The sequence below is a fragment of the Desmodus rotundus genome, chromosome 1 (genome assembly GCF_022682495.2).
Source record: "Desmodus rotundus isolate HL8 chromosome 1, HLdesRot8A.1, whole genome shotgun sequence".
Lineage (NCBI taxonomy): Eukaryota > Metazoa > Chordata > Mammalia > Chiroptera > Phyllostomidae > Desmodus > Desmodus rotundus.
The window spans coordinates 611,717-635,572 of NC_071387.1; the positions used below are offsets into that span (position 1 = coordinate 611,717).

The window sequence follows — 23,856 nt, forward strand, 5'->3', positions numbered from 1 at the left end:
GGAGCCAGGAAGCCGCTGTCCCCACCCTTGGCCACAGGCAGGGCCCGCATCCCTGCGGCCCAGGTGGGCGTGGCCTTGCCTGCCCTCCTGGGAGGGAGCCATGTGGGGATCGTATGGCCCCAGACACCCTTCTGCTGGGACTTGAGAATGTGGGCAACAAGTTCCAGGTGAAGCAGGGAGGGTACCCGAGGTCTGGGATGAGCTGGGGTCCCCCAAACCAAGCAGGAGCCTCTCCTGAACTGTTACTGGGACACACAGGATGCTCCCAAGACATGGGACGCCCATACTTGCTGTCCCCCGTCTTTAAATAGCGCCGGTCATGGGTGGGGGCGCTTTTGTAGGGAGAACTGCTGGCCCAGTGACTTTGGGTCCCACCATCGCGGCAGGTCTCCATGCGGGGCTGTGGGTCTGCGCGGGGCAGGGAGGCCCTGACCCCGGGCCTGGGACCGCGTGGAGACGGGACTGCCTGCCTCCCCTTTCCTGAGTGCCTGGGAGGCTGCGCTGCCGCCTGGCTTCTTCACACCCTGGGGTGTTGGTGGAGCTGCCACTGAGGTCCTCACACCCAGGGGACCAGAACCCCGGGCTCACTGACGTCATGGAAAACGCCCCGCCCCTGACGTAGCGGCGGGCGGAGCGGCTCCCGGGTCCTGGCCGCGGTGCCGGGTGCGGGACGAGGAGGGCCCGGCGCGGCCATGCGGGTGCCCAGCCGGAGCCCCTGCACCGCGCGGCTGCCCCGGCGGAGGCGGCGGGCGCGGGGCGCGCTCTGAGGCCGGGGATGTGCCGCCGCCTCAACCATGGGCGCCGCCGCCTCCCGGAGGAGGGCGCTGAGGAGCGAGGCCATGTCCTCCGTGGCGGCCAAAGTGCGGTGAGCGCTTCGATCTCGCCGGCACCCCGCCCCCACCCCGCCCCCGCGGACGCCCTCTCGGAGACCTCACTCCCGTGTGCGCGGGTGACAGGTGCCCCCCAGGACCTGGCCAGAGGCGCTCTGCAGGTGCAGCCACAGGGCACTGGGACCCCAAGGTCCGGGCAGCCGCGACCCGCCTACCCCCGGCTCTCTGCATTGGGTGGGAGTGCCTGCCCTGGGGGAGCCGGACCCCTCCCTCTCCGGGGCCAGGGAGCCTGGGCGGGGACTCACGCTCCTGTGCCAGCGAGGCTGGGTGGGCCTGTACACTGACGGTGCCCCGCTGTCCGCCCTTCAGAGCCGCCCGAGCTTTCGGCGAGTACCTGTCCCAGAGTCACCCTGAGAACCGGAACGGTGCAGGTAGGGGCTGGGAAGCATTGCCGGCATGGGGTCGCGTCCACAGCCCCCATCCCTTGGGCAGGGCTGTGCGCCCTGGGCGCTATAGGGATGAGCCCAGCAGCTGCCTCACTGGCCAGCTTCCTTTTCCCCCTGTCTGCCCTGGCCCAGAGCCCCAGCAGGAGCTCGAGTCACCCATCACCATGGCACCCACCCAGCCTGGGCCGTTGGCATGGCAACAGGCCTCCTGGCACCCCCAAGGTTGGCACCACTGTCTCTGGGGGCCAGCTGGTGCTGGGGGAGGGGAGATGTTGGCATTGGGCATAGGAGCAGGGTGGCAGGCTACAAGAGGGTCTGCTCCTTCCTGCCCCCTACCACCCACACACACAAGGAGGGGCTTGGTGCCCAGAAAGGAGGCAGGGGGAAGCCTCTGGGAGGAGCTCAGGGAGACATGTTCTGAAGACGCAGGGACAAGGGTTCAGTCATCAGGGCCCAGGCAGCCCCAGGCCCCACACTGGGCCTGGCACCACTTGGGTCTTTTCTGCCCTCCGAGCACCAAGGAACTGGAAGGGCAGGGCCTTCAGGCTCCAGGCTCACCTGGTGCCTCTTCCCCAGACCACCTGCTGGCCGACGCCTACTCTGGCCACGACGGGTCCCCGGAAATGCAGCCACCTGCCCAGAACAAGCGCCGCCTCTCCCTCATATCCGATGGCCGCTGTGAGGAGGCGGTCCTGGGGCAGCCGGCCGGAGAGGGCCTGCAGCCTCGCGTGTACACCATCTCCGGGGAGCCGGCCCTGCTGCCCAGCCCCGAGGCTGAGGCCATCGAGCTGGGCGTGGTGAAGGGGCGGCGGAGCCGGGAGCAGCACCCCCACCACCACAGCCAGCCCCTGCGTGCCAGCCCAGGCGGCAGCCATGAGGACATCAGCACGCCCTGCCAGAGCTGGGCAGGCAGCCGCCAGGGCTCCAAGGAATGCCCGGGATGTGCCCAACTGGCCCCCAGCCCCTCCCCTCGGGCCTTTGCGCTGGACCAGCCCTCTCTGCCCCAGACCACCAGCCGCCGCAAGAAGCTGGAGAGGATGTACAGCGTCGACCGTGTGTCTGGTGAGGGGCATGTCGTGGGCGTGGGGAGGATGGGCGGAATGCTGGTGCCGGCATCTGCCAGCAGCAGCCATTGCGAGGCTTGCACAGGTGGAGGGTGCCCAGGTCACAGCATGCAGGTCAAGTTCTGCTGTCTTGTTTCATGCCCCACAGTTGGCTTTGGCCCTGCTAGTACTGAGTCAATCAAAGAGTACTTCCTGGAGGAGGGGTCCTAGGAGAATCTTGAGAATTGAACGGGCAGAAAATGTGGCTTAGTTGGAAGGCTGGGCTGTCCCCTGCCCTAGGCCCACCAAGCAGGGCTCTGCTTACCTCAGGGAACACACAGCTGTTTGGGGCCTGGCCGGCCAGTGGGCCTCTCCCTGGGATTGTCAGGCTGTGTGGGTGCTGGGAACCCAGAGGCCTGCCACATCCTGCAAAGGCCTCTGTAGGACACTCCAGTAGCCCGTGCCTCTGGCTCTGAGGCCACTTGCTGAAGAGCAGAGCTCTAACCAGCTGAGTTGCCACACCCCCGAGGGTACCTGCTGGGCTCCCACGCCCACAGTCAGGCTAGGTGTCAGGGCACAGGCCTGGGGTGTGGCACTTCACGTCCACAGCCTCGTGCTCCTCGGAGGGACACGGGCAAGGGCTTGGGTGGGGGTCCGCATGAGGATTGAGCCAATTCAACCTTCTTTCCTCCTCCCTCCTTCTCTAGGAGTTGTAGGGTCTCCATGCTCCCCGAGGGTCTTCACCTGGCCCTCCTGGAAGGGTCCAGGGGAGGGCAGTTCTGGCTGAGCTTACTCCAGAGCACCCTCCCTGCAGGGAAGGCCCCGGAGCCCCCAGGAGGGGCGTCAGCCATTGTGCCTGCCCGGCCCTCCTTCCGAAAGGGAGACAGTGACCCTTCCCAAGAACAGGCTGTGCTCCCAAAGGAGCACTCCTCGCTGTGGTCAACCAAAGGAGAGCTAAGCAAGGACCAGCAAAGCGTCACCAAGCTGCCGAGCTGTCTGGCCCCAGTGGCCGGGGCCTGTGGGGGCACATGTTGCCTTGTGGCCCTGCACTGGCCTCCACTGGCTTGGCCCCAGTGCCCTACCCCCAGCAGGCCCCCCCAGACCACCCTGGCCACTGCTCCCTCGGTCTCTTCCAGATGGCAGCCACACCCCCATCTGCACCTGGTTCCCCAAGGAAAGCTTGTTCAGCTTCCAGACAGCGACAACAACTATGCAAGCGTGAGTCCTGGCCCATCGTGCGGGGCCCAGCCGGGGCCTCCTCCCAGACCCGCTCCTGCCCCTGCCCCGGGGCCACCTGGGTGGCTGTTTCTGAGCAGCCCACATGCCCAGATGTGGCATCCGCCTGAAGGAAGGCAGGGCCAGCTGCTCTTCTAGCCCCCGCCCTCCCCCATTCCTCACAGTTCCTCCTGTCTGTGCGTCCTGTCTTGTCTGTGGGGCGAGCTGGAGGCTGCCGCTCATGGTCACTAGTGGTGGTGGCTCTTCTGGGCCATGTCACCCAGCTCTTCCCTCGAGGCTTTGCCCTCACACACGCCCCAGATGGGCAGCCTGCCGGTGCCCTGTGTGTGTCACGAGAGACCTGCATCTGCCACATACATCTGGGTCTCTTGTTTTGGGGTTCCTTCCAGGGGGCAGGCACCCTTCGCCATAGTGTGCCCCACACTGAAGACAGCCCCAAAGCACAGGCTACTGCACTGGGCACAGGAAGTGGTGTCCTCCGGCCCCAGGGCTGGCAGGACAGCCAGGCCTGCCGGGTGTAGCACCTGGTGGCTTGGGCCATGATGACTACAGGGTCCTCCGCCCTTTCAGGGGCTGGCCACAGCGCGCAGCACCTCGCTGGTGCCTGGGTACTTGTGAGGGACTCTGAGTCGAGCACAAGGAGGGAACTGACCACAGGGAGCTTGGGGGGCTGAGGGGTCGAGGCTCACTGTGTCTTCTCTCTCACGCTGCCCCTTCCGGCTGCGCCTCCAGCATCTCGTAAGTACTCTGTGGGACCTCGAGCCTGAGGGCACATGGTTGTCCCTGGGCGGCCCTCCCGCCCCCAGTAGGTCTGGGCAGGCCAGGAACTGGGGCCCAGACTGTGAGGGAGTGCTGTGTCCCGGCGGGCACGGAGGCCGCAGCGGGCCTGCAAGGGCCAGGCCAAGGCAGGGCAAGGCAGCCAGGGCCCCTCCACCAGGTCCAGCGCCCCGGATGCCTCACCGGTCCCTGTGCTCGTGCGTCTGTCCTCTTGTGTCTGTCCCTCTGCCCGTGGCCAAGGGCAGCGCTGACTCCCGGCGGTTTCCCAGGGTGTTCAGGGGCTACGCGGAGAGGAAGCGCCGGAAACGGGAGAATGATTCCGCGTCTGTAATCCAGAGGTAGGGCCTGCCAGCCACTCGCCACCAGGGTCGTCTCTTGTCTGTGCTGGTCTGGCCTGGGCCCCCGGCCCCTGCAGACCGGATGGGGGAAGGGTGGTGGCGACCACTGGCCTGGCCCTGCCCTGGGGACGCAGGGGCCGGGGGAGCCATGTGGCCTGGGCCCCCCAGGCTTTTGTTTTGGGGGCACATTGACAGTTGTCTCTCTGGCCCTTGAAGCCCAGAGCTGTGGGGTCAGTGGCCAGGCTTACCCTTCCCAGTCCCCACCTCAGAGATGGGTCCAGGAAGCTATCTGTCCATCTTGGACATCGGGCCTTGTCGGGGCGCAGAGTTTGGGGACCAAGAAGACCTGCCTTCGAGGTGGTCCAGGAACATAGTGGCGGGGAGGGGGCATCGCCTGCAGGCCCCACATCTATCTGGGGGGATGCAGACAGCGGCACTGCCCAGCTGAGTGCAGGAGGCAGGAGCCCTCGGCCACCTGGGGAGGGAGGCTGGCCTGGACCCAAGGAGGGACTGGGAGGGTGTGAAGCGGTGGTGGCATGCTGGGCACCCTGAGTCACCGATGGACAGGCGGTGGGGTGGCCAGAGAAAGCTTGGTCATTGTGCCTTTGTCCAGGCAGCAAAGGGATGAGCCCTGGAAGGGTCTCAGTAGGAGAGGACTGGGTGGGATTTGCTTCTGGGTGGGCGCTGGGCCAGTGGGCGAGTTCAGGGGCGCTGGGAGAGCATCTCTCGATAAAGAAGGGAGGGCAGGGCCGTGGGCTATGTCTGGCTGGGGCGGTCAGGGACAGTGGGGCTGAGGGCCACCTCCCACCCCATCTCCAGCCCTCAGCAGCCCCTGGTGCTTTCTTCCCCAGGAACTTCCGGAAACACTTGCGCATGGTCGGCAGCCGGAGGGTGAAGGCCCAGAGTAAGGGGGCGGGGCGCGGCGCCGGGTGGGGCCTGCTCCTGGCCGCTGGGCTCCGGGGCTTCGTTCGCTGCTCGCTGTGCTGGGGCAAGACTGCCTAGGCCCCAGACCCAGTTCCACGCAACTAGCAATTTCCCCCCCAATGCACGACTAAGACTTCCCCAGCCCTGCCTGTAACCCCAGGCTCCATCTCTAGCCGTGCCCTGGCAGCCCCCACTCCTCTGGCATCCTCGGGCTCCGCCCCTCAGTCCAGCACTTGGCCTGGCCCTCCCCGACTCCGTCCCTAGTCCCACCCCAGCACCTCCAGACTCCATCCAGAGCCCCCAACACCCACTACCATACCCCTGTCCCCTCCCATTGGCGCCCCCTCTGTTGCCCCAGCCTGGAGTTCCTGGACTGCCTCTAGCGTTCCCAAATCCAGTCTCGGAGCCAGGCCCCAACGCCATCGTCCCGCCCAGCTCTTGCCCCCTCAGACCCCGCCCCCGCCGCTAACGCGGGTGTTGCTCTCACTGCAGCGTTCGCAGAGCGGCGCGAGCGGAGCTTCAGCCGGTCCTGGAGCGACCCCACCCCCATGAAAGCCGACACTTCCCACGACTCCCGAGACAGTAGGTGTCCCGCACAGACCAGCCCCCGTCTCCCAGGGGCGCCCCTAGGCTCCCAGAGCAGGGTCCCTTGCTGGGGCAGCTTCTGCGCTTCTGCACTCTGAGCCTCAGTTTACCCATCTGAGTAAACAAGGGCGCTCTGGCACCGCTAACCTCATGGGCAGAGTTCACGCTGCGGTGGTGCTGGGCGGGGGCACCTGTGGGCCTCTGCTCACTGTCCGGCCTGAGAGGCTGTGGTGCTCAGCTCCTCATTGGTCCAGGGCACCAGAGCTGATATTTGTGTCCCAGCGGGGTCCCCCCAGCCTTGCTCTGGGGCCCACTGGCCTTCCCAATCAGGCAGCTCTGGCTCCCAGCAGTGGCCAGTCTTGACAGCTGGTGGTGCTCTGGCTCCGCACCCTCCCCCACCCCGTGGTCCTCACTGGCCTGGAAGACCCTCCAGGACTTGGCTCGCCAGCTCTATCCACCACCCATCTCCCTGAGCCTCAGCTAGTGGTCCCCAGCCCAGGTGACCCAACTGCCCCTCAGGTAGTGACCTGCAGAGCTCACACTGTACCTTGGGGGAGGCTTTCGAGGACCTGGACTGGGAGACTGAGAAGGGCCTGGAGGCTGTGGCCTGTGACACCGAGGGCTTCCTGCCACCCAAGGTCATGGTGAGGACTGGCCCCTGGGCTTCTCCAGCCGGTCTGGGCAGGGGGGTCCTTTGGTGCTGGGAACCTGACTCTGTGTGTCTGGGATTGATGAAGCCACTGGGGGCTGCCCCGGAGGGTGGGGGTAGTTTCTCACCGGGCTCCCCTTTGGGCTGCGGAGGAAGGGTCTCCACTGCGGGAGTTGGGGGTTTGCCTCACAGGGGCTCCTGCTGCCCCTCGGCTCTGAGGCGGCGGGACCCTCCCTGAGCAGCTCCATGTGTTGTCCCCAGCTCATCTCCTCCAAGGTGCCCAAGGCTGAGTACATCCCCACCATCATCCGCAGGGACGACCCTTCCATCATCCCCATCCTCTATGTGAGTGCCCCCCAGCCCCTCCTGTCCCCAGGGCCCAGTGGGGGTGCAGCCTGGGAGCAGCCCTGATTCAGGTGTGGCCTGTGTCTGTCCCAGGACCATGAGCACGCGACCTTCGAGGACATCCTGGGTATGTGCCTTCCATCCCCACCATCCCCAGGCGGGGGGGTTGTGCAGGCTCCTAGGGAGCCCTGGGGGCAGCACTCACCCCCTCCTTCCCCAGAGGAGATAGAGAAGAAGCTGAACATCTACCACAAGGGTGCCAAGATCTGGAAGATGCTCATATTCTGCCAGGTAGGGCCACACGCCTCCCTGCTGGGGAGTGGGGGGTGGGGGGGGGCGAGCCGAGGGTGCCACCTCCCCGCATATGTGTGTGTTAGGGGAGCCGTGGACGGACACCTGGTGTGTGCAGCCCCCCAGGCTGACCATCGTCTCTTACAGGGTGGCCCGGGACACCTGTACCTGCTCAAGAACAAGGTGGCCACCTTCGCCAAAGTGGAGAAGGAAGAAGACATGATCCAGTGAGCGGGCGGGGCGGGCCCTGGTGCTGGGAGGGGGGCGCGGGGGCTGGAGGCAGTGTCCTCTGCACCCAGCCCCACAGTCCCCTCACCAGGAGGCTCCTGTCTCGGGCCCTGGGCCGTCTCTGCTCATGCCTGGGGGCCTGGGTTGGAGACCACCTGTGACGTGCCCCTCCCTCGCCAGCTTCTGGAAGCGGTTGAGCCGCTTGATGAGCAAAGTGAACCCAGAGCCAAACGTCATCCACATCATGGGCTGCTACATTCTGGGGAACCCCAATGGGGAGAAGGTACAGGGACCCCTTAAGCCCCACCCAGGCTTCTGCAGACCCCTGTCCCATGAGAAGAGTTGACAGAATTACCCCACCCACAGCGTTTCTCCTCAGACTCCCCTTCCCTCTTCCTTCACCCTCCCAGAGAAGCCCCTTGTGCCTTAGCCCAGCCAGTGGTGAGGGTTCCTGCCTGCTCCTCGCATCATGCTCTCAAACTCCCACCCCTGCCCTGGACTCATGGCCCTGCCCCCTCCTTTCAGCTGTTCCAGAATCTCAGGACCCTCATGACCCCTTACAGGGTCATCTTTGAGTCCCCACTGGAGCTGTCAGCCCAAGGTGAGTTTGTCGGGCTGATACGTGTGGGGTCCTGGAAGCAGCGCCCCTCCCCCAGCTCCACCCTGAGCGAGAGCTCCAGAGCTCGGCCCCGCCCTTTATGCCACGCCCAACCCTTTGCTTCTACCCAGAGCCCCGCCCCTGTGTCCTAACCCCACCCCTAGCCACGCCCCTCTGTCCCGACTCCATCCTGAACCCCTGCCCGCTGGCCTCCTCAGGGAAGCAGATGATCGAGACCTACTTCGACTTCCGACTGTACCGCCTGTGGAAGAGCCGCCAGCACTCGAAGCTGCTGGACTTCGAGGACGTCCTGTGAGGGCAGGACCGCTGCTCCGGTCCAGGGGCGCCCGCCGGTCCTGACTCAGGCCCCTCAGGGCAGCCTCACCGCTCAGGTTCCCGGTCGAGTCCTCAGCCGGCGGGAGCATCCCGCGGCCGCAGAATAAGTGCCATTTCCTCCCGCCCCTTGTGAGCTCGTGTAGTGCGTGCGCGTCCCGGTCCCCGTCCCACCACGCGGGCAACCCGACGGCCCTGCCGAACCCATCACCAGCACGGGGCCCCGCGCCCAGCCCCGGTGGGCTAGGTGCGCCCCTCTGCCGGCCCGTCCGAGCGGAGCGCGTCCTGGGCTGGTGGCCTCCCACCGGTCCCAGGGGAGTGCGCGACCCGTGCCCCGCCCGGTGGCTGGAGGCGCGGGAGCCCTGCGCGCTCCCCCAGCCCGTGCTGCTGCTGCGGCCCAGTGTCCCCGCGGGGCAGAGGGAAGGGGCCATGCAGGCCAGTCGGGGCTGGGCCCCCGCGCGTGCGCGAGCCCCTGCGGCCGCACCGGGGCCCGGACCCCGCCTCCCAGGCGGAGGGCGAGCTGCTGGTGGGTGGGGTGGCGCTCTTGTATATAGTCGGGGCTCGGGGGCAGGCCCCCCTTTGCAGAGCCTGGGCCTGAGGGCACCTGGCTGTGTCCTTGGCCGAGGGAGGGGCGGGGATGTGCGGGCTCTAACCATGTACGATACCCCGTAGAGTGACCATTAAACCTGACCCTCCGCTGCGGCGGCCCGCGGGTCCCTCTCTCAGCGCCGCCCTGCGAGTCCCTCTCCGCACGGTTACCTCCCTGGGCCCCGGGGCTGCCGGCCTGCCGCTCTGAGGGCCCTGCTGTGGGGGCTGCCTGCACGCCCCACCTGGGTTGAGGGTGCTGGGCTTCTAGACCTCCCCAGCCAAGGGCTCGCTCCACAGGAGGGTGGGGGGCGGGCTCCAGGGCTCCCAGAGGGCCTGGCAGCAGGGGCAGAGAAAGCAGGGCCTGGAGACGGCTGAGGGACAGCAGGCCGCATGGCCCTGGAAAGGGGCTGCGGGGGGCGGGGGGGGGGGGGGCCGGGGGAGTTGAGGTGCAGACACCCCCTGCCCCAGGCACTGAGTGGAGGACCGCCACCCAATCAGGGCCCCTGTGGCCAGCAGTGTGGCCGTAGCACAAGACCAGGAGGTGACCCCAGGACCAGCTGGTCTCTCTTAGCCTGTCGTTCCTCAGACATACCCATTGCCACCCCAGCCTTAGGGACTGAGCTCTTACAAGGCACAGCCAGGCCTGGTTGCCCCAGTGGCTCCCGGTTCAGTGGCCTGGGGTGGAGCAACTGGTGCCAGCTGGGCTCATCCAAGGCCACCAAGGGCTGGGGATAGGGAGAGGCCGCCCGTGGGTGGCATGGGTGCAGGCCGGAGGCTTACCTGCAACCCGGCGGTGAGCAGCCCTTTCCAGGGCCCACCCCGGGCATCACGGCCCCGGAGCAGCCCTGCCACACCAGGTCCCAGGGCGTCCCAGCGGGGGCTGGGCAGGAGAGCAGGGGGCTTGGTACACACTTGAATAGGTAAACTCTTAAGGATTTAGACTCCATACCGCGTACCTGTGTACACACTTTGGTTTATTATTAAGTCTCTCACCACGAAGTCCCATGACTCAGGACTCCTGTGCACCCTCACTTCCTGAGGCCTGACGGGGCTCCCCTGCCCTGCAGGCCTGGGCTCTGTCTGTAGACAAAACCAGAGTGAGCCCGCACAGGCAGAGGGCCCCCACCTGAACACCGTGTGTGCGGAAGCACGTTTACCGTGTCACCTGCAGTCCTGGCCCCGGGCCAGCCAGGAGCTCTGGGACATGTCCCTGCCCCTCGCCTGGCCTCTGATGGGGACCCTGCGGTCTAGGGCTGGGGCTGCTTCAGTGTGTCCGCCCACCGTCCTGGGGGTCAGCCGCGGTGGGTAAGGGCTGGGAGGGTCCGCCAGCAGGAGGCTCGAGGTCTTGAGTTGTGGTTCACAAGACTCCGTTCCCCTACCTGTGACCACCGAGGAGAAGCGTGACGTAGGAAAAGAGGGCAAATCCAGAAGGTGCTCGGGCCCAGACAAAGCACAAACATGGAAAAGCATTTTGGGGAAAGCACAAAACCAGAGAGGCGATGGCAGGCTGGGTGAGGGCAGCACGGAGCCGAAGCCCCCCCAGGGTGTCCTGTCTACCTGCCCCACTTGAGGTGCGTGAACGGGCAGCAGCCAGAGGTGGTTGGAGTCGGAACACATACAACACGCGAGGGAGAGCAGGCTAAGGCCCTTCACACATAAGGGTCTTCCGTGTGCTCACACGGGAAGACAGAACCAGTAGGAACATGAACAGAGGTCTGAAGGGACAGCTCACAGAGGAGGAAACCAAGGGGCCAGCGCCTGCCGGAGGGTCTTGGCCCCACTCGGAATCGAGTCAAGGACAGCATAGGCATGAGGTGTCACTTCTTACCTGCTGGCCTGGCAGAAAAATGTAAAGGGTGTTGGTGCCCCGTGCCAGTGGACACGCGGGGGAAAGGTACGTGAACTGCTATCGACGTTTTGGAAAATAACCTGGCAATAACTTAAATAGAGTGAATCGTAATGAAATGTCAAGTCTGGACAGACTGATTGCTAGCAAGGGGATTGAATCAGTCATCAAAAACCTCCCAGAAAACAAAAGTCCAGAACCAGATGGCTTCACTGGCAAATTCTATCAATGTTCAAAGAATTGATACCAATCCTTCTAAAACTATTCTTTACAAATGAAAGAGATGGAACTCTCCCAAACACATTTTATGAGACCAGAGTTAACTCAGATACCAAAACCAGACAAGGATGCCACACACAAAGAAAATGATAAGCCAATACCCGCGGTGAACCAGATGCCAAAATCCTCAACAAAATATCAGCGAACGGAATTAAAAAGTACATTGAAGGGCAGTTTGCTACCCAGAGATGCGAGGATGATTCCATGTCTGTCAGTCAGTGTGACACACCACATGCAAAATTAAAGGTGCAGATCATAGGGTTATCTCATTAGATGGCAAAAACATTTGACAAAATTCAACATCTATTGATAATTTAAAAATCTCAACAAAGTAGGTGTGTGGGGAACATACCTCCATGTAGTAAGGGCCGTATATGACAAGCCCACAGCTAACAACAGACTCAGTGGCGCTAAGCTGAAAGCCTTTTCTCTAAGACCGGGAACAGGACAAGGATGCTCACTCTTGTGGCTCTTATTGAGCATAGTGCTGGAAGTTCTAGCCAGAGCAATTAGGCAAGAAAAAGAAACGAAAGATTTCCCAATGGAAAAGGAAGAAGTAAAACTGTCTCTACTTGCAGGTGATGTAATATATAGAGAAAACCCTAAAAACACCATCAGAAACTGCTAGAACTAGTAAGTTTGGCAAAGATGCAGGATACAAAATCAATACACAAAAGTCTGTTATGTTTTTTACATTAATAATGAACTATCAGAAATTAAGAAAATTTCATTTATAGTTGCATCAAGAAATAAAACACCTACAGATAAATTTAACCTAGAGGGTGAAAGACATGCATATTGAAAACTCTTAAGATATTAATGAACAAAACTGAAGACACCAACAGACGGGAAGACACTCTGTGCTCGTGGGGTGGAAGAATTAATATTGTTAAAATGTTGACACCACGCAGAGCAACATACAGATGCAGTGCAATCCCTATTAAGTTTCCAATGGCATTTTTTTTACAAAAATAGAACAAACAAACCTAAAATTTGTATGAAACCATAAAAGTCCCCAAATAGTCAAAGCAATCTTAAGAAAGGAGGACAAAGTTGGAGGCATTTCATCTCGATTTCAAACTGTATTAACGAAGTATGGTATTGGTGTAAGAACATATTCCTGGAACAGAGAACCCAGAAATAAACCCGTGTGTGTATATGTTGTCCCTTTATTTATAAGAAAGGAGCCAAAACTAAACAGTGGGGAAAGGGCAATCTCTTCAGGAAATGATGTGAAAACTGGACCCCTTATCTTACAGCACACACAAAAGTTAACACGAAATGGATTAAAGGCTTGAACGTACGACCTGAAACCATAAAGCAGGAAAACATAGGCGAGAGTCTCCTTGACATCGGTCTTGGGGTGATTTTTTAAATCTGACACCAAAAGCAAAAGCAACAGCAAACGAGTGGGACTGCGTCTGACTGAAAAAGCATCTGCACAGCAACGGGTCCATCAACAAAATGAAACACAACTTACTGAATGGGAGAAGCTAATTGCAAATCATGCATCTGGTAAGGGGCTAATCCAAAATACAGAAAGAATTTGTACAACTCAGTAGTGAAAGACAATAAAAAATAATCCAATTAAAAAATGAGCATCCCTGGCCGGGTAGCTCAATTGGTTAGAGTGTCAACCTGATGTGCCAAGGTTGCAGGTTCGGTCCTCGGTCAGGGCACATACAACAATCAACCAATGAATGTGTCGTTGTCTCTCCCTTCCTCTCAAAAAAAAAAAAAAAGTAATCTTCACTATTCAATTAAGAAAATACACAGAAGATCTTGTCAAAATTTATGACAGACACCCTAACCTAGAGCGGACTCAGGAGAGCCTGTGGGAGGGTCCGGGAGAGCCCTGCCCATGTTCACAACAGTGTGGCTTGGAACAGCCCCGCCCCTCGACTTCCTCTTTCTCTTCATAAATACAATGCTTCCTCCGTTCTTTCCTTGCCGTAACTCCCCTACAAGACGGCAATCCTTTCTTTTTCTCAAATCCTTGGTGACAGAATAGCTAGTTGGGTTTTGTTTATGACGATCTGAATAGACATTTTTCCAAAGACATACAGATTGCTAACAGGTACATGAAAAGATGCTCAGCGTCACTAGTCATCAGGGAGATGCAGGTGTGTCACCTCACACCTGTTCGAACGACCATCACCAAAAAGACACGAGACAGGTCTTGGCAAAAGTGCGAGTGAAAAGGAGCCCTCGTGCCCTGTTTCGGGGAATGCAAACTGGTGCCCCCACTGGGGAAACAGTATGGGGGTTCCTCAGAAAATTAAAAATGAAGCTGCATTATGACCCAGCACCCCCGCTTTTGATTATCTGAAAAAAACAAAAACACTAATTCAAAAAGATATACACAGCCTCGTTAATCACAGTAGCTAAGAGATGGTCACTGAGAGACGATGACAAAGAAGATGCGGTCCGTGTATGCCACGGACCTTCCATTCAGCCACAAGAAAGACGGAAGCCTTGCCATTTGCGACATCAGGGAGGGACCTCGGTAACACGGTGCTGAGACAAACACTGCGTGACCTCCTGTCTGCGGAACCAAAGGAAGCAAAGCAAGCTAACAGACAGGGAGGACAGACTGGTAGTTGCGATAGGTGGGGGATGAAAGTGAGGGAAATGGGTGAACCGCCTTTTTTCTTTAGTTTGAATAAATTAATGTTCTAAAATACATGTTATTGATTATGCTATTACAGTTGTCCAAATTTTCTCCCTTTCCCCCGTTCTGCCTGGTACCCCCGTCCCTCTAACAATCCCCTTCCCTTAGTTCATGTCCATGCGTCATGCGTAGAAGTTCTTGGGCTACTCCACTGCCTACACTGTTCTCAGCACCCCCTGCCTATTCTATAACTACATGTTTGTACTTCTTGGTCCCTGCCCCTTTCTCCCCATTCTCCCCCCCCCCCCGGCGGGTAACCTTCCCAGTGATCTCCATGTCTGTGATTCTGTTTCTGTTCTGGTTGTTTGCTTAGGGGTTTTTTTAGATTCACTTGTTGATAGGATAGTTGTGAGTTTGTTGTCTTTTTAATGTTCATAGTTTTGATTTTCTTTTCCTTAAATAAGTCCCTTTGCAAATTTCATGTAATAATGGCTTAGTGATGATGAACTTCTTTAAGAAAGACTCCTTTAGCTTTGTCTTGTCTGGGAAGTTCTTTATCTGCTCTTTGATTCTAAATGACAGCTATGCTGGGTAGAGTAATCTTGGTTGTAGGTCCCTGCTTTTCATGCCTTTGAATATTTCTTGCCAGTCCCTTCTTGCCTACAAGGTTTCTTTTGAGAAATCAGCTGATAGTCTTAAGGAAACTCCTTTGTAGGTAACTCTCTGCCTTTTTCTTGCTGCTTTTAAGGTTCTCTCTTTATCTTTAGCCTTTGGCACTTTAATTATGATGTGTCTTGGTGTGGTCCTCTCTGGGTCCAACTTGTTTGGGACTCTCTGTGCTTCCTGGACTTGTATGTCTATTTCTTTTGCCAAATTAAGGAAACTTTCTTCCATTAGTTTTTCAAATAAGTTTTCAACTTCTTGCTCTTCCTCTTCTCCTTCTGGCACCCCTTTGATTTGGATGTTCGTACGTTTGAAGATGTCCCAGAGGCTCCTTAGCCTGTCCTTATTTTTTTTAATTCTTTTTTCTTCTTGCTGTTCTGATTGCTTTTGCTTCCTTAAGCTCCAAATCGTTCATTTGATTATCGGCTTCATCCCCTACACTGTTGGTTCCCTGTAGAGTTTGTAATGTAACAGAGCCTACATTTCCACCTGGGTCTTTTTATGCCGTTGAAGTACCCAGTGAGTTCTTTGAGCATCCTGATCACCAGTGTTTTGAACTCTGCATCTGATAGGCTGCTGATCTCCATTTTGTTTAGCTCTTTTTCTGGAGTTTTGATCTGTTCTTTCATCTGGGCCATGCTTCTTTGTCTTTTCAATTTGGCAGCCTTCCTGTGTTTGTTTCTGTGTAGTAGGTAGAGCTGCTTTGACTTTCTGTCTTAGGAGCGTGGCCTCTTGTAGAAAAGCACCTGGTAAGTTGTGTGGGGCGGAACCTTAGGTACCTGTCAGGGCAGGGCAACCCGTGTCACGGCCCTGTCATTCTCATGCGGGAGGGCTCGCAGAGGGGAGAATGTCGCTGCCTGGACTCTGGAGTTTCCCCTGGGAGGAAGCCTGGCACTGGCCCTGTTGCCAGTCACTTCCATTTCTCCCTGTGTGCCACTGGTGCCCCTCCAGCTATTGCCCTGGTGCGGAATCCCAGAGGAGGTTGGTCTGAGGAAGTCCCAAGTCCAGTTCAGGCCCTTAAGAGGAGGGTCCTGAGAATCCTGCAGTTTCTTCCGCTGCCCCAATCCCCACTTGTTCTTACAGCCAGAGGTTATAGGAACTTACTTTCTTGGCGCTGGAACCCTGGGCAGGGGGTCTGGTGTGAGGCTGGGACCCCTCACTCCAGAGGTGTCCCTCCTGATTTTTATCCACCACATGTGGGTGTGGGACACCCTGTTCCGCATCTCCATGCCTCTCCACACATGTCCACTCCTTTCCGCGTGTCTCCACGTCTCTGCCTCTCCTGCCCATCTGGATAAACGTGGCTTCTTTAAATCCTTGGTTGTCAGACTTCCATATGGCCCGATTTTCTGATGAATCTGGGTGATATTTGTTTTGTAGTCTAGTTGTAATTTTTGCTGTAGTTATGTGAGGAGTCAAAGCATGTTTGCCTACACCTCCATCTTGATTGGAAGTCTCAAAATAAATTTTTAAAGATGTACAGGATCTTATTCTGGAAACTAAGAAATGCTGGTGAAAAAATTTTAAAGATATAAATCCTTTATAAATTGTGTTCATGGGCTGGAAAACTCAAAATCGTAAAGAGATCAATTCTCTGTTACAGGATCACAGATTTAACATAATGCCAATCAAAATTTCAGGAGTATATTTTATATATATGGAAGGGCAGGGGAATTAAAACAGCTAAAGAATGTTGAAAAAGAAGAACAAGGTTGGAGGACTCACACTATAGAACATTAGGACTTACTAGTTGGCTGCAGCGATCGAGACAGAAGTGGGGATGAGACAGCCACAGTCATGGGTTGGAAATAGACCCGTACGAACATGGCCGTTCGTGCAAGGATGGGAAGGAGCTCACAAGCAGTGGTTATCCGCTTGCAAAGGGAGCGCACCTTGGCCTAAGACCCGTGCCTCGCACAGCCACGCACCTGCTAGCGGTGTGTTGTTGGGTGACTCCATCACTGGGCGAACACCTGGGGGCCAAGAGGAGCCAGACAGCCTGAGATTAAATCGCGCACAGGACAGACGATGTGGTCGAGACGCAGCAAACGCCAGACGGGCGAGGCTGCCGCGGGTGCCCCACGGCGTGCTGTCCTACAGCAAATGTTTTTTTAAAAGGCAGACGGAGTGCGTCCTGACGTGACAGCGAAGACACACAGCATAGTAAAAGCATTGGTTTACGGGCCATTCCGTTCGTGAGCAACTACTGCATGCTGTACGCAATTGTTATATCCTCAGGCAGCCGGCAGCACAGGTTTGCTTTGTCAAAAATAAACAAGTAGCCCTTGCTGCTGTGACTCAGTGGACTTAGCACTGGCCTGTGAACCAAAGGGTTGCTGGTTCGATTCCCAGTCAGGACACATGCCTGGGTTGTGGGCCAGGTCCCCAGTAGGGGGCGCGCGAGAGGCAACCACACACTGATGTTTCTCTCTTTCTCCCTCTCTTCCCCTCTCTCTAAAAATAAATAAGATCTTTAAATGAATATATAAATAAGTAAGTAAATGGAACCATCCTAGAGAAACTGCCTCACATGCCTGATGCCCACACCCGGGCTAAAGCGACATCGTGCCCCAAGTAAGGGCGAAGACAACAGTAACAGGATATTCTGACCATGGCACTGGCAGCTACTAGGCTGAACATTAAAAACGTTGTCTGGAATTAACACGTCCTCACCAACAGCGATGCCTTCCTGCCACCGACGTCCTCATTCCTGCCCCTTCCCATGGATACCCCTGGCCTTCGCCTCCTCGCCGAGACCCTGTTTGGGCCTCTTCCGGAGTTGGGGTGTCCCAGCAGCTGTTCCTGTTGATCTCCAATAAGTGCTCGTTGCCCCTCACTCCAGGGGCCTCTCTAGTTTTAGGGGAACAGGCTACACCGGCAGCGCGGCAAACCCGTGAGTAGCGTGTTGAGCTGTGATGTTGCCACGACCGTGACGTCTGGCTGGGCCATAGGAGTCTTCCGCTCCTTCACGGTCTCCTGGGACCATCGGGGTGTAGGTGGCCCAGCGCTGACCAGACACCAGCCGTCCTGCAGCCCGCGGCCGCACAGAGAAGCGCTGGTGCAAGTCCTGAAACTGGGAAGCGCTAGGAGAACAGCAGCCTCACGACCAGGGCTGGGTGGGCAGTCCTCAGTGTGGACGCGAAGAGCACCGCCCGTAGACTGGCAGACTGGCAGACTGGGTTCCGTCAGAAGCCCAGACTGCGCCCTGTGAAGCACACCAGCGAGGCAGCGAGAAGGCAAGCCGCAGCAGACGAAGTATTTGCAGACCACACATGGGACAAAGCGCCAGATCTAGAATCTATAAAGAATTTGCTCCACGTAACAGGAAGAAATCAAACAATTCAACGTGAAAGTGCACGAAAGGCGAGACCCTTGAGCAGGGAGGGCACATGTGTGCACGTTAGGCCGTGGGCAGGTGTGGTGCGGCCTCAGCCCTCAGCTGCCGTGTGGTGTCACTTCCCTGATCCGATGGGCCAGAATCAAAAACTGTGACACCAAGTGATGGGGAGGATCCAGGGAGCCTGGGTCTCTGCTTCCAGAAAACTGCGGGGTGGTTTCGCACCAAGTTAAAAGTGGCCTGACCTGGGTTGGTCCAGTGGAGGCCTGTGCCTGAATGTCCCCACACCTCTGCAGGCTCAGAAACTGGAAGGTCCAGCCCTGGCTGGTGCGGCTCAGTGGATTGAGTGCTGGCCTGCGAGCCAAAAGGTCGTTGGTTCAATTCCCAGTCAGGGCACAAGCCTGGGTTGTAGGCCAGGTTCCCAGTAGGGGGTGTGTGAGAGGAGACCAAACATTGGTTTTCCTTCCTTCTTTTTTCCTCCCTTCCCTAAAAATAAACTAAAATCTTAAAAAAAAAAAAAAAAGAAAGAAAGAAAGTGAAAAGTCCAGAAATGCCTTGGACACGGGAGGCCTAGCTGTGCAACTGGACTCGGCTGGGCACAGAGGAGGGACGCTTGGCACCCACAATAGCCATTGGGCCTCGGCCTCGTGCTGAGTGGAAGAGACCAGGCTCTGTCCACCCCTGGGACTGTGTCCCAAAGACAGACTGTCAAGAGGGAGCTGGTACCTGCAGTGGGGCGGCCAGGGGCGTGGCCACGGGGGCTCCTGGCAGGGAGGGCAGGGGAGCCCGGCTGTGCACAAAGGGACGGCCAGGTTGTGGTCCACTGTGTGCGGGGCACCCCACAGCCAAGCGCTGAGGCTACGGCTCTCACCCCAAGGACTGGACAACAGGCTGGGCGGCCTTCTGGCCTTTGCTCTGGCTGAGCCTGGACCTTCTACATTTTCTAGTCACCTGATTCTGACCTGCCCTGGCACTCATCCTCTGGCAGGGGGGAGGGGAGGGGAGGGTCAGAGGGCAAAGTCCAGCACCCGCTGAGGAGAGGCGGGGCCCACCTGCTCTCGTCCCAGAGCAGGGCAGGCAGAGGGGGTGACACCCCTGGGCAGCAGGGAGTTGAGGGACCCTCAGCAGTGAGGGGATGACCCTGGGCAGGGGCTGGAGCTCAACCCCACTGAGCCCCGGTCGTTGGTCTGTGAGCTGGGGGTGGTCTGCCACTTGGGGTGGGTGGCTCTGGCCAGCAGTGCACCTGCTTCAGGCTCCGTCACCTGCCTGGCTGCACACCCAGATCTAGGAGGCTGGTGAGTAACAGGCGGGAGGAGTGGGCAGGGAGGGAGAGGCAGGCTGGACAGAACCTGGCAGGTACCGGAGGGAGTAGTCCAGCTTCCTCCTTGCTGCAGCCGGCTGTCCACCAGCCCAGGTGAGAGGAGGGCTTTTCTGGTCTGGGGGTCTGCCTGGTCAGGGGGGTCTGTCTTGGTCAGGGGGTTCTGTCCTGGTCTGGGGGTCTGTCCTGGTTGTGGGGGTCTGTCCTAGTCTGGGGGGCTCTCCTGAGTGTGGGGAGCCTTCCCATTCTCTTTGCTCACCCAGGGAGGGCTCAGGCTTGGGGCTCACAGGCTACATCCCCTGGAGGTGGGGTGTGACATGGGGTCCTGGTGTCCCTGACACCTGCCTGGCACCCACCTCTTTGTCACGTGAGGTTGAGAGGCGGTCTGTGGCCTGGGTGCTGGTTGGCGACACGGGCTGGCCCCATTGAGGCCTCGCCTGACTGTAACTTGAGCAGCTCACCTGTCTTCTCGGAGCCTCCCTCTTCCCTCCTTAAAGGGGGTCAGAGCCACATGGCCGGTGGCCGTCCCCACGTGGCCAGAAGCCTGGGCAGAGGCAGCCTCCTCCTCCCATGTCACTCAGTTTGGACGAAGTGAAGGGCGCAGGAATAGGCCACATGATACAAAACCCCGTGACCCCAAAGTGCTGCCACCCGGAGATCGGGTTCCCAGGAGCCAGTGTGAGGCCAGCTCGAGGGCCCTGTGTTCCCGGGTCAGCCGCGGCCAGCAGCGGGGCCGTCTGGGGCTCGCCCAAACGTTTCAACTCAGAGAAACTGGAGCTTGGGTTTTCAAGCAGAAACCAGGTGCCTGTAAACTCTGCCTTGAAGTCCTTTTGTGGGAAGATGTGCTTCCCGCGACCCCACCGACCCCCTTCACTGGGCCTCAGGAGGTCTCCTGCACCCACTGGCTCAGACTTGACCTCAAGCCCCAGAGAGAAAGCCCTCCTGGGGGAGCCCTGGGGTGGGGCCCAGAGAGGAGGCAGGTGGGTGGGAGCTGGTGTCCTGGGCCTTGAAGTCCAGCCCAGGGTGACCGCAGAGCTGGGGCCCCTTCAGTGGGGGCGAGGCGGGAGGAGATCAGGGCTCTGGGACCGGACGCCAAGAGGGGTTGGGGGGCAGCCCCGCTGGTCCCGCCTCGCCATGGCGTCAGAAAGAGGCCACCCTGGGCTGTCAGTCAGGGTGGCGCACCGCACCAGCTGCACCCCAGGAGGGTGGAATGGCGGGGTCTGCCCACTGCTGCCCACCCCGCCTCGCCCCCCAGGTGCAGCCCCACCCCCACCATGAAGCTGACCTGCAAGGAGTGGGTCCTCACGGCCCTGCTGGGCACCACCGCGGCCTCGGCCCTTACCACGCTCATTCTCATCCTGGTGGAGGCCACCAGCGTCCTGCTGCCTGCGGACACCAAGGTATGCTCCCAGACCCTGAGCCGGGGCTGGGCGGGGGCTGGGCCTGGGCCTGCGCCACCCTGAACCCCATATCACTCCCAGTTTGGGGTTGTGCTCGACGCGGGGTCCTCCCACACATCCCTCTTCGTGTATCGGTGGCCGGCAGACAAGGAGAACGACACGGGTGTGGTCAGCCAGGCCCTGGCCTGCAGGGTGAAAGGTCAGTGGGCCCATCTGTCGAAGGTGGGCGGGGTTGGGAGCTGCAGCCCCCTGCGGGGCTGGGCTTCCCTCTTGGGCGGAGGGCTGGGAGGCAGCACAGGTTGGTGTCAGTGCCTTGACGGATTACACTAAAGGAAAGGAGCTCCAAGAGGTTGAGTGGGCTCCCCCAGGTGGCACAGCCGGTCAGTGCGGGGCTGGGTCAGAGCCTGCCACAGCCTCCCCGGGTCCGGACAAGCCCCACCTGAGCCTGCGGTCCTGTCTCCTCCGGCTTCGGGGGCTCCTGGGGTTTCTGCAGCTGTGGTCCCCTCCTGCCTGCCCCTGCACGGCTGCCTCCCCGGGTCTCCGTCCCCTCTCCTTTCTCTCATGAGGGTCCCATCCCGGCATGGGGGCCCTCAGGGGAATCTGGGAGGATCTCACCTCCAGGTCCTTACCGACATCTGCAAAGACTTTTTCCCAAAGAAGGCCATGCTGGAAGGTTCTGGAGGGGGTGAGGCGATGCAGACACACCTTTTGGGGACCACCATCCAACCCCCCAAGGCCCTCTCAGCCCAGCCAGCCTTCGGGGCCTGGAGCCTGGTCCTGGGGTGCTGTGTTTCAGGGCCTGGCATCTCCTCCTACGCCTCCAACCCCACCCAGGCCGGCGAGAGCCTGCAGGGCTGCCTTCAGGAGGCGCTGGCCGTGGTCCCAGCAGCCCAGCACCAGCTAACGCCCTTGTTCCTGGGGGCCACAGCCGGCATGAGGCTGCTCAGGTAGGGGCTGGTCCTCCCCCAGGGCAGGCGGGCAGGCGGGCAGGCAGGCAGGTGGGCAGCCTCCAGCCAGACTGAGCCTGTCCCGCCCGCACAGCCAGAAGAACAGCTCTCAGGCGGCGGACATCTTCGCAGTGGTCGCCCAGGCCCTGGGCCGGGCCCCCCTGGACTTCTGGGGCGCCGAGCTCCTGCCCGGTCAGGATGAAGGTGCCTTCGGTTGGATCACCATTAACTATGTCCTGGGCTTGCTGGTCAAGGTGCGTGGGCAGTCCCGGGGCGGGGGCTGGATGAGCGGGGCTGGGCTGGGCTGGAGCAGGGCCTGTCTGCCTGTGCTCAGTGCTCCTTCTCTGGAGAGTGGATCCGGCCTCCGGAGGGGACGCTGGTGGGTGCCCTGGACATGGGTGGGGCCTCCACCCAGATCACCTTCGTGCCTGGAGGCCCCGTTCAGGATGAGAGCACACAGGCCACCTTCCGCCTCTACGGCTTTGAGCACAGCATCTACACCCGCAGCTACCTCTGCTTCGGGCGCGACGAGGTGCTGAGCAGGCTCCTGGCCGGGCTGGTGCAGGTGGGCTCCCCCGGGACACGGGACCTGCTGGCTGAGCCCCCCACTCCCTGGCAGGTGCTCAGGGCCACCTCCCGCCCTCTCTGCAGAGCAGCCCCTCCCGCCTGGTCCGCCACCCCTGCTACCACAGCGGCTACCAGGACACACTGTCCCTGGCCCACCTGTTCCAGTCGCCTTGTGTGCAGGCCACAGCCCCCCAACACCTGCCCCCGAACCTGACCGTGGAAGGGACGGGGAACCCCAGGGCCTGCGTCTCAGCCATCCGGGAGCTCTTCAACTTCTCCAGCTGCAAGGGCCGAGGAGACTGCGCCTTCAATGGGGTCTACCAGCCCCCCGTGCGGGGCCAATTCTATGTGAGCCCCTGGGGCCCGATGCCAGGTGGGCCCAGGACTCTGGGCTCCTGGGGACTCTGCACCCGGTGTGGGGCAGGGTGGAGACTGGCGCTGCCCCAGCACAGGGACACCTACCCCGCCCCCCCACAGGCCTTCTCCAGCTTCTACTACACCTTCCACTTCCTGAACCTCACCTCGGGGCAGCCGCTGGCCACTGCCAACGCCACCATCTGGGAGTTCTGCCAGAAGACCTGGAGGCAGGTGGGTGGGCCCCGGGGACCGCAGCTTGTCTGAGAGGGGACTGGGGGACCCCACCCTGGATAGTGTGGCCACTGGGGTTGGGGGAGCTGTGGAAGGGAGGACAGCCCCTTGGCCTCAGGTAGGACCAGCCCCGGTGTCCCAGGAGGTGTGGCTTCACCTGGCTGCTGGCCTTCCCGGCCCAGGTGGAGGAGGCCTCGGCTGGGCAAGACAGCCAGCTGCGTGACTACTGCGCCTCGGGCCTGTACATTCTCACGCTCCTGCTGGACGGCTACGGGTTCAGCGAGGACACCTGGCCCAGCATCGAGTTTCGCAAGCAGGTGGCTCCCTCCCAGCCCAGGAAGGGTGGATCGGGGTTGGGGATGGCCGGCCACAGCGCTGACCTCCCGTGTGTCCCCCAGGCTGGCGGCACCGACATCGGCTGGACGCTGGGCTACATGCTGAACCTGACCAACATGATCCCGGCTGAGGTGCCCGCCCAGTGGCGGGCACAGAGCCATGGCGTCTGGGTGGCCAGTGTCACCTTTGTGGTGCTGACCCTCGGGGCCGTCCTCACTGCTGCCTGGGCCCTGCTGCTCTGGCCCTGGGACTAAGCAGGAGGCCTCCTGGCACGGGAGAGGCCCCACTCGGCTGGGCCACCCAGCCTGGACACCTGTGCTGGCTGGGGCGTCCCCAAGCTCCTGACTGTGCGGCCTCCAAGGGGCTTGTCCTGTAGGCTCTGACCTCAGAGTTGCTCTGGCCAAGGAGGTGGTGCCATGGCCACCATGGGGGCCTCCCCATCAGTGGCTTCCCCATCCTGGCACCCTGGGTCCCCTCCTCCACCATGCTTTCCAGGCAGCAGGTGCTTCCTGCACAACTGCCCACTGCCAGGTCTCCCGGGCACTGGAGGGAGGATGTGCCCAGGAGAGGGAGTGAAGGCTGGAGCAAAAGGGGCCCGACTCCCTGGGAGGGGCAGGCGGGGGCCCAGGGTCCTCAGGAGGAGGCTGGAGCCCCAGTGTCACCCAGCCTGAGGAACGAGGGGCTTCTCTGGAGCAGCCCCACCCATGCCCTCAGCCGGGCCTCGAAGTGACCAAGCCCAGAACACATCCACAC

The 23,856-nt window shown here is 60.1% G+C and overlaps 2 protein-coding genes across 9 annotated transcripts; both read left to right on the forward strand.

The window, feature by feature from the left end:
• Positions 1-40: 40 nt before the first annotated feature.
• NSMF (NMDA receptor synaptonuclear signaling and neuronal migration factor) lies at positions 41-9,366 on the forward strand. 5 transcript variants are annotated; one of them, XM_053918498.2, is made up of 15 exons: positions 43-865; positions 1,200-1,261; positions 1,853-2,338; positions 3,456-3,537; positions 4,602-4,670; positions 5,522-5,574; positions 6,087-6,176; positions 6,699-6,823; positions 7,090-7,173; positions 7,267-7,300; positions 7,394-7,464; positions 7,612-7,691; positions 7,873-7,975; positions 8,218-8,293; positions 8,509-9,364. In XM_053918498.2, exons 1-15 carry the CDS (start codon positions 795-797, stop codon positions 8,604-8,606), a joined length of 1,584 nt encoding a protein of 527 aa, XP_053774473.1. In that variant the 5' UTR covers positions 43-794; the 3' UTR covers positions 8,607-9,364. The 5 variants fall into 5 exon arrangements, with proteins under 5 accessions (XP_053774475.1, XP_053774476.1, XP_053774474.1 ...); XM_053918503.1 differs by having other exon boundaries at positions 851-991; positions 8,509-9,366; XM_053918500.2 differs by lacking the exon at positions 6,087-6,176 and having other exon boundaries at positions 41-865; positions 8,509-9,366.
• A 9,606-nt stretch (positions 9,367-18,972) lies between these two features.
• ENTPD8 (ectonucleoside triphosphate diphosphohydrolase 8) lies at positions 18,973-23,775 on the forward strand. Of its 4 annotated transcripts, none has more exons than XM_024561999.4 (10): positions 18,973-19,242; positions 20,521-20,665; positions 20,747-20,864; positions 21,462-21,612; positions 21,707-21,866; positions 21,947-22,177; positions 22,264-22,527; positions 22,657-22,767; positions 22,950-23,084; positions 23,166-23,774. In XM_024561999.4, the coding sequence occupies exons 2-10, from the start codon at positions 20,540-20,542 to the stop codon at positions 23,355-23,357; spliced, it is 1,488 nt and encodes a 495-aa protein (XP_024417767.2). In that variant the 5' UTR covers positions 18,973-19,242; positions 20,521-20,539; the 3' UTR covers positions 23,358-23,774. The 4 variants fall into 4 exon arrangements, with proteins under 4 accessions (XP_024417767.2, XP_045052820.2, XP_045052821.2 ...); XM_045196885.3 differs by having other exon boundaries at positions 22,950-23,080; positions 23,166-23,347; XM_045196887.3 differs by having other exon boundaries at positions 19,232-19,361.
• The last annotated feature ends 81 nt before the right edge of the window (positions 23,776-23,856 follow it).